Source organism: Saccostrea echinata, unplaced genomic scaffold, assembly GCF_033153115.1.
Source record: "Saccostrea echinata isolate AGI-Se365-2 ecotype Australia unplaced genomic scaffold, CSIRO_AGI_Sech_v1 ptg000056l, whole genome shotgun sequence".
Taxonomy (NCBI): domain Eukaryota; kingdom Metazoa; phylum Mollusca; class Bivalvia; order Ostreida; family Ostreidae; genus Saccostrea; species Saccostrea echinata.
Genome location: NW_026889805.1, coordinates 19,431,868 through 19,447,301, shown reverse-complemented (window position 1 = coordinate 19,447,301; position 15,434 = coordinate 19,431,868). Strand labels below are relative to the sequence as shown.

General features: G+C 34.2%; 2 protein-coding genes across 2 annotated transcripts in view; both read left to right on the top strand.

Annotated features, from left to right (window-relative positions):
- Positions 1-15,434, top strand: part of LOC133173001 (protein sprouty homolog 2-like) — a 279,783-nt gene that overhangs the window by 246,452 nt on the left and 17,897 nt on the right. The window lies entirely within an intron of this gene.
- LOC133172996 (eukaryotic translation initiation factor 5B-like) overlaps positions 1-15,434 on the top strand; it is a 73,920-nt gene that overhangs the window by 48,151 nt on the left and 10,335 nt on the right. Inside the window, exons 21-23 of the mRNA XM_061307865.1 lie at positions 5,241-5,372; positions 5,515-5,591; positions 8,517-8,820. Of these exons, the coding sequence (XP_061163849.1) occupies positions 5,241-5,372; positions 5,515-5,591; positions 8,517-8,820 (513 nt within the window). The remainder of the gene's footprint in view (positions 1-5,240; positions 5,373-5,514; positions 5,592-8,516; positions 8,821-15,434) is intronic.

The following is a 15,434-nucleotide window of genomic DNA, read 5'->3' as shown; positions in this document are numbered from 1 at the left end:
GGAAGCATCCTCAGGTAGTAAAAATTCAAATTTGTTCAAATCATGACCCCCGAGGGTAGGGCGGGGCCACAATGGAGGATCAAAGTTTTACATAGAAATATATAGGAAAAATCTTTAAAAAATCTTCTTCTCAGGAACAGCAAAGCCTTGATTGGTCATATTTATGTGGAAGCATCCTCAGGTTGTAAAAATTCAAATTTGTTCAAATCATGACCCCTTGGTGTAGGGCGGGGCCACAATGGAGGATCAAAGTTTTACATAGAAATATATAGGAAAAATTTTAAAAATCTTCTTCTCAGGAACAGCAAAGCCCTGATTGATCATATTTATTTGGAAGTATCCTCAGGTTGTGTAAATTCAAGATTGTTCAAATCATGACCCCCTGGGGTAGGGCGGGGCCACAATGGAGGATCAAAGTCTTAAATAGAAATATATAGGTAAATATCTTCTGATGAAGAACTGTAAAGCCATGATTAGTCATTTTGATATGGAAGCATCCTCAGGTAGTGTAAATTCAAGTTTGTTAAAATGATGACCCCCCGGGGATAGGGATGGGCCACAATGGGGGGTCGAAAATTTTACATAGGAACATATAGGAAAATATCCTCTTCTCAAGAACTGAAAATCATGTTTAGTCATTTTGATATGGAAGCATCCTCAGATAGTGTAAATTCAAATTCGTTCAAATGATGACCCCTGGGGTAGGGTGGGGCCCAATGGGGGATTGAAAGTTTTACATAAGAACATGCAGAAAAAATATTTCTTCTCAAGAACAGAAAAGCTATGTTTAGTCATATTGAAATGGAAGCATCCTCAGGTAGTGTAGATTCAAATTTTCAAATATTGACCTCTGGGATAGGGAGGAGCCACAATGGGGGATCAAATTTTTACAAAGGATTATATGGGAAAAATTTTTCAAAATTTACTCAAGTACAACAAAGCCATTTGTTATATTGACATGGAAGCATCATCAGGTATCCCCCCCTCCCCCCCCCCCCCCCCCCCCCCCCCCCCCGGTAACCCTTTCAATACTGAACTGATTTGTGCTTTTGTGCTTTTGCCTAGCCAATGTGCTCAGGTGAGCGATGTGGCCCATGGGCCTCTTGTTTGTTTTGTTTTTGTTTTTTTATTTTTTGATTTAGAAGTGGTGATGTGATTTTATGCTCTCAAAATTCAACATGAAGACACAAAATTATAGAAACAAGTACTTGTGTATTGTGTCGAATGTGCTGCACTAAGATATTGTCATTATAGAACCCAATAAGGTTGATGATGCACTAAAAAGGTATCAATTAAAACATAGATAAGACAACAATTAGTACCAGTTTTAATTTCATGATGGCAGGATTGAAATATGAAAGTGCTGGTCTGTTTTATTACAGATATGAGAATTTTTAGCTCACCTGAGCTGAAAGCTCAAGTGAACTTTTCTGATCACATATTATATGTCTGTCTAGAAAAGCTTCCTGACATAGTGTAGATTCATGTTTATTCAAATAATGACCCCCAGGGGCAGAGTGGGGCCACAATAAGCAATCAAAGTTTTACATAGGAATATATAATATACAGATTTTCCAGTGGATACTTTGACCACAAATAATATTTCAATTTTATTATGTATATTATTAAATGAAATGAAATGGGGGAAAAAAGTGTGAACAAGAATGATACACTGAAAAATTTTATTTTTAATTATGAGCTGATTATATGCTCTAGACCTTTGATAAAGGATAGGTTTTACCTAACGGTGTAGTTACTTCCAAGTGCAGTATCATAAGCCTTGCAAAAATCAGGCTTTTAAATACTACATACATAGTTTTTTGCATGGGATTAATTTATGCTATGGATGCGGTCACAATTTATCTGCAGAAATTTGTCACAGACAGTGTACTTAAAATGCATGAAGGACATATTAATGACAATCCAAGATATCCGCTTAATTTTAACAGATATTGTGATTCCGTGGAATTATGACCCTGTTGAAAAAAGTACATTTACACATGTACAATACACATTACTAAAATTGAAAAAAATTATTTGTGGTCAAAGTAGCCATTGGAAAGTCTTTGTTGTCATATAGCGTAAGAGTATCTGTAGGATCATCTATATAGTATTCATACTTCTTTTGTTCTTACTCATTTGTTGTGATAAAAGTACTACTCGGTTATTTGGCCATCTGCACCTTAATGGGCTTTGGTACATTAGAGTCATTGATCTTTTCAATGCTTTACCTTCAGGGACTTGTTTGAAGACAGATGATTTTCCAACCCTAGCTAGGTGCTTTTTTTTTTGAGCACTGTACTTAATTTTTTCGTCATTTGCCCCAAGACTGCCGTTTTATGTCAGTACCACATGATGACAAAGATTTCACTTCCTCGTGTAAGATCTTGTGACACTGATGTCAACAAATTAATTTTCTTTTTAAATCAAGTGATGCAGTGGAATTGAAAGGAAAAAAGTAAAGTTAAGGAACTTGGTAAAAATGTTTAGGCATTTTTCTGTAATATTTTAAAATGTACTAGCTTCCATACCAAAGTCCAATTTTTTTCTGAGCAGCCCAGAACAGATCAGGAATAATGAGAGGGAAAATACATTGGAGGTCTAGATATTAAAATGGTTTGGTGACATTGATGTTCAGGGGACCCAGCACACAACTGTACTTGAAAACCAAAATGATGCACTTCAGTTTCACATTGACATTTTTATGTTGATGTACTCTATCAAAACAAAAACTGAAAATGAGAATGCCCCCTTAAATCTGCAAACAAAAACTAAATAGCCAGTGGCACCTGCTTTAATGAACTAAGCTAGGTCATGTTTGGCAAAAAAGTGCAGGTGACTCTAAACTCTGTCAAATTATTGACTTTTTTTTTTAAATCTAGGGCCAGGATATTTTCTGAAATACTCATGTGTGAATGAGAATGAACGAATCGACCAAAAAAAAGGCAGGAAATGTAGCCCATTGATTAAATTGATTAATGTATGTGTGTGTTTCATTGATAAAACATGCGAGAGACCTTTTTTTTACCCCTAAAACATTGACATAGTACAATCAATTTCAATTTGACAGCTATACAAGCTCGTTTTCTTTTGAATGAACAAAATTTAAACCAAGTGTTTATCAATGTATGTTCTACATTATGAAAAATTCTATGTACTAGGGTGTGGTCATTATATGGAACAGTTTCATTCTTGACATATTCATCATTTCCATAATTTTCATGGTGGTGTAAATTTTTCATGAATATCAAATTTTTACAGGTATTTTTATTTTTTTTTTTATAAAATTCATTCATACATACATGTTAGTCATTGATTTAACAGTTTGTAGATGGAAATTTTTGTATGGCAGGTATTATATGAGGATGATGATGTTATCTGAATATAGTGATGATGATATTATCTGATGACACAGGCAGGTGTTCCAAGTTGTCAAAAAATTTACTTGAGTAAGCAATAATTACCTAGTCCTATAATGTGGGTACATATGTACCGTTATACTTTGGTCTGTGCTACAAGAAGATTTCAAATATCTAGATTTCTTTGGCAAAATGTATAAGATGGCTTATAACTCAGCTAGATGTTAGGAATCATTAAGGATTTGCACCTGTACTAGTATTTTGGCAGGCTTTATTCCTTCATTGTTCTTGATTCTACATACCAGTGTCATTTTTATTTCATTTTTAATGGATATTGACAATGTTATCAGAAGTTTAAGGGGACCACTGATTTTCAATAGGGTACCTTTTGCCTTTTATAATAAATGTGTAAAGCTAAGTTAGTTTTATGTTTTCATCTTTTGATAAATGTAGCCAAAATCTCAAAGTATGTGTCGCCAATATAATCCTATGCCATCAGACAAATCACGAACTGTGGTGTAATTTACTAATTGTGCGGTGTGTGTAGATTCAGCTGATAGCCTTGCTATTAAAGCTTTAAAAATCAATTTGGATCTTAATTGTCCATTGAAAGTTTGTGGGGAAAAAAGTTGATGTGTGTCATGCATTAATATCCCCCAAGTTATGATTACAGCAGGTATACATCATTTTAAATTTTACTAAATTTTCTTTTTTGTAATTACAGGGTTGTATTTTATTTCATTTTCTTTAAGGGAGCACCAATTTTAAGATGTATTGATAGTAATTGAAGCATAAATCAAGGACTGACTGTTCTTATTCACGTTATAGATTTAGAAATTAGGTCCACTCCCAGGCTGTGTGTGAAGGGTTCTTTTGTAGTCACCATTTTATTTAGAAATATTAATTTCTTTTATAATCAAGTAATATGTGGCCTTTTCTCAGCCTGTAGAGCAATGGAATATCATCAATTTTGGGTTCTAGGGAAATTCTTTCTAATTGATCACACCATATACAATGATTATTCTAGTACTATCCAACAAAAAATCCCATTAGAAAAACCAATTCCTTGCAAAAAAGGAAAATTTCCTGCAATAAATCTTCACAGAAGTCAAATTGTTTCTGCTCAGTCTGTTAATTAAGGTCACATACTAAAGATGGTCATATCAATCACCCACAGTACACAAGTACCGGGCTTTTACTCTAGTCATTTCATTTTTAGTTTAAAATGTTTGGGAATATTATTTGAGTTTTTTAACACCAACAATAATTTTTTTTTCTTTCAAGAACAACAGTATGTTTTCAATAATTTTAAAGCAAAAGATTTCTGTTCATTTATCAGTTTTTAGCTCACCTGAGCTGAAAGTTCAAGTTAGCTTTTCTGATCACATTTTGCCTGGCATTCTTCTGTCCCTCTGTAAACTTTTCACATTTTCAACTTTTCAACAGCCTTTGGGCCAAGACTGAACAAATTTGCCACTAAGCATCTTTGGTGAAGGAGATTCAAGTTTGTTCATTGAAGGACCTGACCCTCTTTCAAGAATAAGTAAAAATTTAAAGACTTTTAAAAATCTTCTTCCCAAGAACCACTTGACCAGAAGAGTTGAAACTTCAGTAAAAAATTCATTACAAAGTGTTGATTCAAGTTTATTCAAATCATGTCCCCAAGGATAGGGTGGAGCAACAATAGGCAATCAAAGTTTTACATAGGAGTATTTAGGAAAAAAAATTTCTGAAGAGCAGCAAAGGCATTAGTCATATTTATATAGTTTGTTCAAGTCAAATTTTTATCGTTATAAAGGAATATATGGGAAATAGAACAACAGGGGCCATAGTGACTCAGATGAGCATTGTAGTCAATGGGCCTCTTGTTTTATTTTACAGGAGGAACTGTCTGCTGCCCTGAAAGAGGTTCTGAATAGCATTAAGCTGACAGAGAGGGGAGTGTTTGTGCAGGCGTCCACTCTTGGTTCACTGGAAGCACTACTAGAATTCCTTCGGACTTCTAAAATTCCTGTACGCCAACTTTCTAACAAAATGTTCTCCTACTATTTGATTAACTATATATTTTATGAAGGTCAAGTGTCTTTCTGTTTAGCAAGTAATTAAACATGTTCTTTTTGAAATTGTCATTTTACTTTGTGTTTTTGCCTTTCAGTATGCGGGCATTAATATTGGTCCAGTGCACAAAAGAGACATAATGAAAGCATCTGTAATGTTGGAACATGACAGCCAGTAAGTGAAAAAAAGAATAAATAAGTTACACCTTAATGTACTTCTAAAAGTGAAACTGCAGCATTTTTATTGCTGTGCACTTTACAACCATGAGCCTTGTATACAGAAATTTTGATGAACCATTGATAATGGCATCAAATTCTGCCAGTAGAGTTGATTGACACAGATTTAGTCTAACGGTGTCACTTTATTCTGGGGTGTCATGTCTTATACAAAAATCGAGCCAGTATTATGAGCATTTCCTCTCCTTTATTGCAGGAAAAGACAGCCATTAAATTGCTAGCAAAACTTCATTCACACATAATTGAAATCTTGAAACGTTTGAAGAATATGGCAGTCTGATAATGATGAAATGCTACTCGATTGGGAAATGAATTCATTCATTTTGGGGGAAGCTGGAATTTTAATGTGAAGAGATTTTTTTCCTTTTATTGATTAAATATCAGCACAACTAGTCCATGGGAATTTATCATATGGCTTTGCATTGAAAAGATTGGTACATAATTGAAACTAGAAAGTTGCTCATTTTGTCCCATTTAAATGGATAAGAAAAAACTTTTTTTCTGAACAGGGCGTTTTCTAATTAAAAAAACAAAAAATCAATTGAATAGAGATATTTAAGATTTGGAATGAAATGCATGTTTGGTAAAGGAAATACAGGGTCAGTGATTGAAACTTATAGAGATAAACTTAAATTGATCAGTGTTTTTAAAATCAAAGTCAAACATGTACTTTTCTTGTTTGAGAAGCATGTCTAAGGAAAAGGAATCAGGGTTTACCTCATCATCAGACGCGGGATATTGATCAATTACAAGGGTCAGATTTCTTACAGACAAATGCTCTCAGTCCATTTCCATCCTGTCGATGCAGATTTGTGTGGATAAAGTGCTCTTTCATCTACATTACAATGCTATATGATTTCTGATACCTCAGCAGAATAACATTATTGATTCTGCTCTGTCTCGTATTACGGGTCAGAGTTCTTGGGTATTTCCGCTAGGATTAGCCAGCTTCAACCTGTAAATGGATATGACATAACTCAATGGGTGCATTTTTTTTCTGTTGGCAGTGGAAAAAAAAGAAAGTTTAGTTGTGAAAGTAGTTGTTGAAAACTTTGTGAAGTGGCATAATTTTGGAGATAATTTTGTTCCTTCTCATCAGCAGGTGTTTGATATGACAGGTTGACACTCTGTCACTAAATTTTGTTGACTCACTGCTGTTGTAATTTCACTCAATATCTGTGAAACCTTGGGTTTTTTGCAAGCATGCAAAGTAATACTCTGTGCTCTTCAATCATTTCAACCCACTGTTCAAGCTTAATTAAAGTTACTTTCACACCAACTAACATTCTCTTCTCCACTTTTATTGGTACTCACCTGTTGTTGACAGTCCCTACTTCATGTATAGACTACACATTTGTAATGGGGAAACATTAGAAGTTTATGATTGATACAGAGGTTGTCTGTCAGAGAGGTTGTGTTATTACTACTCATAATCATGCCTATGGCTAGTATAAAAAGTTATGATCCAAGGGTATGATGTGATTTGACCAAGGTAGTTTGGTGAAGTTCACTGGAATCAGGAAAAAGTTCTTGCCCAGGCCACAATTTTTTTTTTTATTGCAGGAATTGTAGAAGTTTATATTTGTCATAAAGTTTGCTTATTGCATAAGGTATTGTTGTGACTCTTGGTCAAGGTCATTTGGACTAGTTTATGGTATGTGGAAACAAAGTGTAAAATTCTTTTTTTAGGCCATTACTTTGCAGTGCAGTGGTTGTAGATTTATTGGCTTGATGACCTGATAGTGTGAGTCATTTTGACAAGTCAAGGTCATAGGGATCAAAATTTGTATAATCTTATCATGAGTTTGTGATGTATAGATTGTACAAGCTCTTACTTGACGAAGATACTGCTTTATGACCAGTAGGTGTCATCCTGAAACGTGCTGAATATTAAGCCACTTGTAATGTTTAGGTAAATGTTTTTCCTACCTTATTCTGATTTTGTTTGTTTTTCTTGAAAATATGAATGTCACAAGTATTCCTTGTGACAAGAACTTCCTTTGAGTACCAACATATTTGACTTCTTGACCTTGACCTTGGAGTTTGACCCACTTTTGTGAAAATTTACCCAACTTTAACCTTGTCCATAAATTTTGAAAATTTAGTACTAGGACTTTCAAATTTCACAGGTATATTTCTTGTGACAAGCCCTTCCTTGAGATACCAACAATTTTGACCTTGCCCTTGGAGTTTGACCCACTTTTAAAAAACTTTAACCTTGGCCATTACTTTTGAACAGTTTGTACTAGGACTTTCAAATTTTACAGGTATATTTCTTGTGACGAGACCTTCCTTTGGATACCAACAATTTTGACATTGTCCTTGGAGTTTGACCTCCTTTTGAAAAACTTTAACCTTCGCCATAACTTTTGAACAGTTGGTTCTAGGGCATTTATATTTTGCATGTGTATTTCCTATAACAAGGTCTTCACCTGCATACCTTTAATTTTGACCCCTTGACCTTGACTTTGGAGTTTGACCCACTTTTAGAAAATATTAACCTTGACCATAACTTTTGAATGGTTGGTACTTGGGCTTAACCAGGTATTTACCAGGTATATTCATTGACACAGGTCCTTTCTTTGGGTAACAACATTTTTGATCTTGCATGACCTTGGAGTTTGAATTGCATTTGAGAAACTTTAACCTTCGACATAAGCTGCCATATGGGGGCATCAGTGTTTCACAAACACATCATTTTTTTTAATACCGGGTAGATTTAATATTGCAATATCTTGGTATAGCAAAAATAACCTCCATGTTTATGGCTTTTGCTTGTAATTCACGTAATTAATGACACAAATAAATTTTAAATTTTTACAGTACACAATCTAAGTTTTAAATATTTGTTGTTTTTTTTCAGATATGCTGTGATTCTTGCATTTGATGTACGGGTAGAGAGGGAAGCTCAAGAAATGGCGGACAGCTTAGGAGTGAAAATCTTTACAGCGGACATTATTTACCATTTATTTGATAAATTCATGGCTTTTAGAGACGAAGTGAAGAAAAAGAGACAAGATGAATTCAGACATATAGCAGTGTTTCCCTGCAAACTTCGAGTGCTGCCTCAATATGTGTTTAATTCTAGAGATCCCATTGTGGTAGGGGTGTCAGTCGAAGCAGGCTTTGTCAAAATTGGAACACCATTATGTGTACCAAGTAAAGAGGTAAGCCTCAGTTGCTGGATCTTTATTACCTGATTGGAGAGCATGAAAGAAAAAAATATGCCTCTTTTCAATGGGGGAGAGTTTCTTTTGCCATGATTATCTATCTGTCTACTTAAGGTCATGCTTTCGAATTCTTGATTGAAAAGAAATCAAATTTTGTTATTTTGTTGCTCATGACCTGAAGGTGTTCCATGTCTTAGACTCAAATTATGCTCAAATGTCAGGATTGTATAACAAATAATGTGAACCATGATGATCAGTATGAATTTGAACCTAATAGCATGCAGATGCCTGTCACAGAAGTATCTTCATTTTTTCACTCGGATCTCAGTCACCTAACTATGGCATGTTGATATGTCACAAATTGTGATTTGGTGTTTAACTTGTATGTTTTGACATTGAATTTGTCACAATGTTTATACAAGGTTGTCATTAAGGTCACATTGTGATGACAGACAAAGGGGTTTTTGACAAGGGCGGATGCATTCATTTTTGTTCTGGACATGATTGCATGGACACTGGACAGACAGACAAAATTTAAAAAGAACATGTTTTAAATCCTTTTATTTAATATTCTGATATATTTCTGCCAAAAGACCTTTAATACATTAAGGTATACCATCTTGTAATGCAGAAAAAAATTGTCATCCACAAAAACAACAGATATAAATATCTCATTAGATTAAGAGATTTCCATAATACCAACTGAGTATAGCAGCCATCCGTTACCATACAAAGGATCTTAAACATCAGTTATCTTTCTTACTGGTGAACATTAGTTCAAGTTACTCTAATACCAGCTCCAGTTTCAATTTCTTCAAAGGATTCAGATACTGAATGCCCTTAAATTTTATATCCCTTGCAAACATGGGATAGTTCGAGGGGGTGTACAGAAATCACCTTGTTCATCTGTCTGTCCATGCAATCATGTCCAGACCATTACTTTGTGATGCAAAAGCTTATACTTGACACAAAGATTGTTTATGACCTAAGGGTGTAATGAACTTGACTCAAGATCATTCGGATAATGTCAAGGTCACTGGTATAAAAAGTGTAAAACATTTTTCGATAACTTTCTAATGGAAAAACATTGGAGGTATTCTCTACACTAAGATTACATGTATTACCTGAGGATGTGTCATGACTTTGACCCAAGGTCATTTGTGCAAGTTTAAGGTCACTGGCAGAAAAATGTACAATTCCTGTCATGGGGACATCTTAAAATGGAGAAACTTTGAAAGCTCATACTTGAAACAAAGTTTGCTTGTGACCTGGGGGAAGGGTGGTATATCATGGCCTTGACCCAAGGTATATAAGGTATGGAAAAGTATATAATCCTTTTCTGCTCCCAAACTCTCTAATGGAGAGATGTTGGAAGTTCATACTTTACACAAAGGTTAATGTCCTAAGGATATACCTTGACATTGACTTAGGTCATTTAGGCAACTTCAAAGTCACTTGTGGAAAAAATTTCTTCCTTGCCTTGTATGATTTCTGTCCTGGCTGTATCTTGTAATGGAAAAGTATTGGAAGCTCAATCTAGATACAGGGATTGATTATGACCCTAGTATGTGACCTTATCTTGACCAGGTCATTTAGGCAACTTCAAGGTCACTGGCAGAAAAGGTGATAATTTGTGTCAGCTTCTTAACTTATTAATGAAGAAACATTAGATGCAGCAATTAAAAAATTAGGGGTTTATTTAAAGCCTAGATTGCCACTAGTTTTCATATTTCTCTGAATACAATCTGGTACAGATACTAGGTACAGAATTTTACATACAAACATGCATTCCTTTGTGTATTATTACTTTCTTCTTCACTGTAAACATCTTGTAATTGTAAACATCTTGTAATGAAATCTGTCATTCTAACTGAGAGAGGTAAAAACACACTATTTAATTTAATCCTAAAGTTTTGCTTAGTGTTGCACTTTTAGCTATATACTAGACACAAAAACTGGTACAAACACATGTTTGACCTAGTCTAAATTGTGACCAATAAAAAGTAGACATTGCTGATAATCAAGAAGGGGATGGGAGGATAAAAAAAAATTTAGATCAGAGCAATCGGTGAACAAACTCTTTCATGTTATAGAATGGTAGAAATCAAAACAGCATTGACTTTTCAGTAAATATGCAAAAATTGCAGGATGAGCAATGAATTGGGGGAATATTTACAGGAAGTGGTTATTAATTAATCGGTGTGAATAATTGCATGCAGGCAGATAGGAGGTTAAGATAGTAGACAGTAGAGAGGAGCATTATCTACATAATGTTCTCAGAAGCCAATACATTTTACAGTTTTTCTCCACTGTCATGGTCAAGACGACCACAAACCACAAGATGATGATGAGATTTCTTGACATATGATCAATAGCCATATCATGTTTTGTAAACATGTTTACTATGGTCAGGATAATGAGAGGGCACTCAGTACACTTGGGTATGCCCGAATCTTTTTGCCAACTTCATTCAAAAAACCATAGGCTGTTTCAAGTTGGCATAAACTTTGATTTTTATCTTTTAGATTATGGAGTAATTTCAATATTTGCTTTTATTTTATACTTGATTTGGAAATCATGCTTTAAAGTTGGTGCAGTTATTTAATCAATCATGCAGTGGGATGCATTCAGTATTGCAGTTTTATTGAGTTTTCGTGCTGAAATTTGAAGGTCAATAAATTCAGATATGGATTCTTATCATACATTTTTAATGTAAAATTATTACAGTTAAACTTGGAAAATATATTAAACTTTTCCTGCGTAGTCTTATAACTATCAACATTTTTATTTCTGTTGACATTTTATCTTGACCAATAAATTGGCTACTGTAAGGTCTTGGGAACTGTGTACTCTTACAACCAGGCACGGAACATACATCTCTCTGACACAATAACTAATGTAACAAGGGTAACAAATACTTCAACCTAGCATAAAACATTTATCACAAGCATGTAGAGAAAATGGCTGTATCCTCTTATCACATTACATCAGATGAAAAGGTATTCAGGTTTACTTATCAGGTATGTGTCTCATGTACAAGGAAGAGTATTTATTTTCCTAGCCTCTGTTGAAAAAGTGAGAGAAAATAAGTAAAGAATCATTACTTAGATAATTTAGATGTATCTGGAGCAGGGGTTCAGATCCACTGGTGCACTGAGGGTATAGAAATCACTTGACACATTTCCTATGCATAGTTGTAATTATCATCAACTTTTAAAATGCTGCACTTCAGCTTTTTTCCTGAAACATAAGAGAAAGTGACTGTATAGGATAAAAATTTTTTTCAGTGTTTAATCTTGTATGCAGAAAATATCAGTTAGTACTCTGCAATATTTCGAGCTAAATGAAATAAATATAAATGCTTCTTGCAGAGGCAGTGATATTTTTCTGTACTATTGTTGCCGATTCTTTGTTCAGTATCTGAAGTCCTAAGTGAGTAGGAATATTTTGTGGTAATACCACACCTACTGGTTATAATTATCTGCAATGATTTTGTAACCCACTCATCTTCAGAAAAGTGAATAGTAGAGTAAAGATTACTAGCTACCTCCTACGACGAAATAAATCTCAAAACATACTATTGGCAGCAAAAAGGGATTGGCTTAAAGAATCTGATGCATTCTGATGTTTTTAGGCCATATATTTTATTTGCACTTTATTCTTTTCCGTTGTTTTCTTCCTATGTATATGAAAATGTAAGCTGGCAGGATGAATGGAATCGGTTTGTGAGGCAACAGGAAGTGAGCTTTATTGCTGGAAACTCCTGCCAAATTCTGCCCCCATAGACTTCCTCCATTCTTCCAGGTTTATCTAGATTTCATAAGAATTCATCTGTAAATGAAATGATATTGCATTCATCAATGGCATGACTCCAAGTTGTAGAATTAAAATTATGTGGATCAGAGTTTACAAATAACTAATGTTATGATATTTTGCTTCATATTTTGTCTATAATCTGTTTTTAACTTCCATTTAAAAAATTTAAAAGATGTACATTTGTATATATGTGATAAATAAGCATAACAATATTGATGTATGAATCTTTTTATCTGAGGAATTTGCTGCATCATGCATAGCACACAGACATAAGCCTCCACATCGTTGCAATAATTCAGAAAAAGATAAGAATGCTTCATACAAATTTGAAAAATGGAAGACAGAGCATTGAGAATTTTGAGCTTGATTTTGATGGGGGCACTATTGATGTTGAAGTTTTAGACAAAACAGCTGCTATCTCTCAAGCAAACATGGTACTGACGTCAAAAAATGCTTCCGGAAACACATGCTGCTAATCGCTACCACTTCCCATCCTTAGCCAAATTTCAATTCACCTGGCAAAATTTCAGAACTTCTAAAGTAACTCTTCAGTAAAGAATTCACCCTCCTTGATAATATAAGCCTGTATCAGGCATGCAGAATTTTCAGCATCATGAACATGGCTGTAAATATATCAAAAAGAGGAAATTTGTCATTGATATTTGTGAATGAAACAAGCTGCTGCAGAAAATTTATTTTTCTAGCCTCCCCCATCTTGATGAAGGTCATCTGGTGCACTGCCAGTGATGTATGAAGTTTGACATAGCATAATGAAAAGCCAAGGATGCCATGATCTGATGATAATTCATTGTTGAAGCCTCCCTGTACTCAGAACAAAAAAAAATCCTATTTTGTCCGCAAAGCAGAAGTTCATTTATGTTGCAATAACAGGAAGCGTTGGCATCAAACTGATACCAATGGGGGATGAAAATTATATCATAAATATTTCATTGAAAAAAGTACATTCAAGCCAATGATCAAAAAGTATTTATACATCATGAATAACAAGGCTATAAATAAGTAACACCAATCGTTTTTGCATTCTTTGACATTTTTGACACACTTTTTATCAACACATATTTAATTTTACTTGTTTTTGTTGTACTCTTACCAGTGGTCTTCTTTGTGGGTTTTCTTGGAAATTAGTCAATCTGTCTGACAGAAGCATGATATTTTGTGTCTGTACATGTCAAATTTTGAGGAACATGTCTTTGACAAACACACAACAAATCGCTTCTGTTCCTGGTATTCATGAGTTTCTTTACATTATCTTTGCAATATATTGTCTTGTACTTTATTGCTTTAGTATACATCCAGCCAGCTGTCTTTCATATGTATTGTAGAAGTGAGTACTGTAAATCGTGACTTAGGTATTCCTACCTTTCCTCATGTTAACATTATACTATATTAACAATTAAACTGTTAACAGTTTAACTAAATGTGTGGTGAATTACAGACATCAGATGATATGTCATTTGGACCTTTCAATGAGACCAGACTGGTCATAGATTCCTGAATTCATACAGTCTAAATTTTATACTGCTCTTTTACCTGGTGTTTGTATGGCCCTATGCAGTTAGGATTTAAAACTACACACAGTGTTTATGATCTTTTTTTTCATGAATTTTTCATTAAATATCTCCATACAATCGACTGAGGAAAATATTTTTTTAAAAGAAATTCTGAAAAATTTTGTCTTCTAATTCAGATAAACTTTTCTGCAGGTTATGTTCAGTTATCTATTTTGCCTGCAATTTATCTCCATTTTGCCAGTGGGTGAAGCAGTGCGACATGTATGAGAGTTAAATTTGCATTTTGATAATCTGATTCTGATTGGTGTTTTATCAATATGGAGGGAAAAAAAAGAGAGACCTGGAAAATTGAATCAAGGTCACCCAACTTCCTGTGTTGTTTTGTGCAGGAGGATGTCCAACAAGATGGTGTGATCATCCAAGTTTAATGAGACTCTGCAAACTGTCAACAGAGAGGAAACTTATTGTGTCATCAAGGTTGTTCCATTTCAAAGGAGATGGCCACAGCCAAGTCATCTCTTGGATCCCTCAAAGGGAGAGGAAGTCTGCTTGACTGAATGCAGTTCTTTTCTTCTTGTAAACCTGTCTTTCTAACTTCATCCCAATTTTATTTTCTACTTTTGCATATAAGATTTTGTTTTTGTTCAAAGCTGATGTGTTTATCCCTGACTCTTAATTCCTCATTTCCCAGTTCCCAAGGAATTGCGTTTTAAATATATTTACTTAGAATAAAAAGTTCATCTTTTCTTTTTACTGGAAAGGTAGACCACCCATACGTAACTTTTGGTGTGTTGCTTTAATAAATTATTTATAAACAAGAGAGAAACTAATTAACATTGTAGGGATGGAAAGCAAACTTTGTTGATGCAAATGAAGTGCAAATGTTTGCAAGGCTTTTCTGGTTGCCTCCAGAACCTTCACATGGGATACCTGTAAATTACTCATTGTTGATCTCAATGTCTGAGATTTGCAGGTAATGTGAAGGTTATCCACAAGTTAATGTAAAGCACTAGAATACTTTGCTCATCATTGTAAAAATGTATTCCAAGTAAAATTGTAAAATTTTGTACTATTGATTCACATTGGTCTCAAAGTGAATGTAATGGAAGGATGTTGATGGTCTTGAAATTGAAAATAAGATTGAGGTTACTCCAGGAAAAAAATTTCAATCAATGGAAATGAAAATATATTATCCTTTGAAAAAGAGGTTTCAGGAGTATTTACTTCCAAAACTTTTTTATATATCCTGTATGTCCAAGTTAA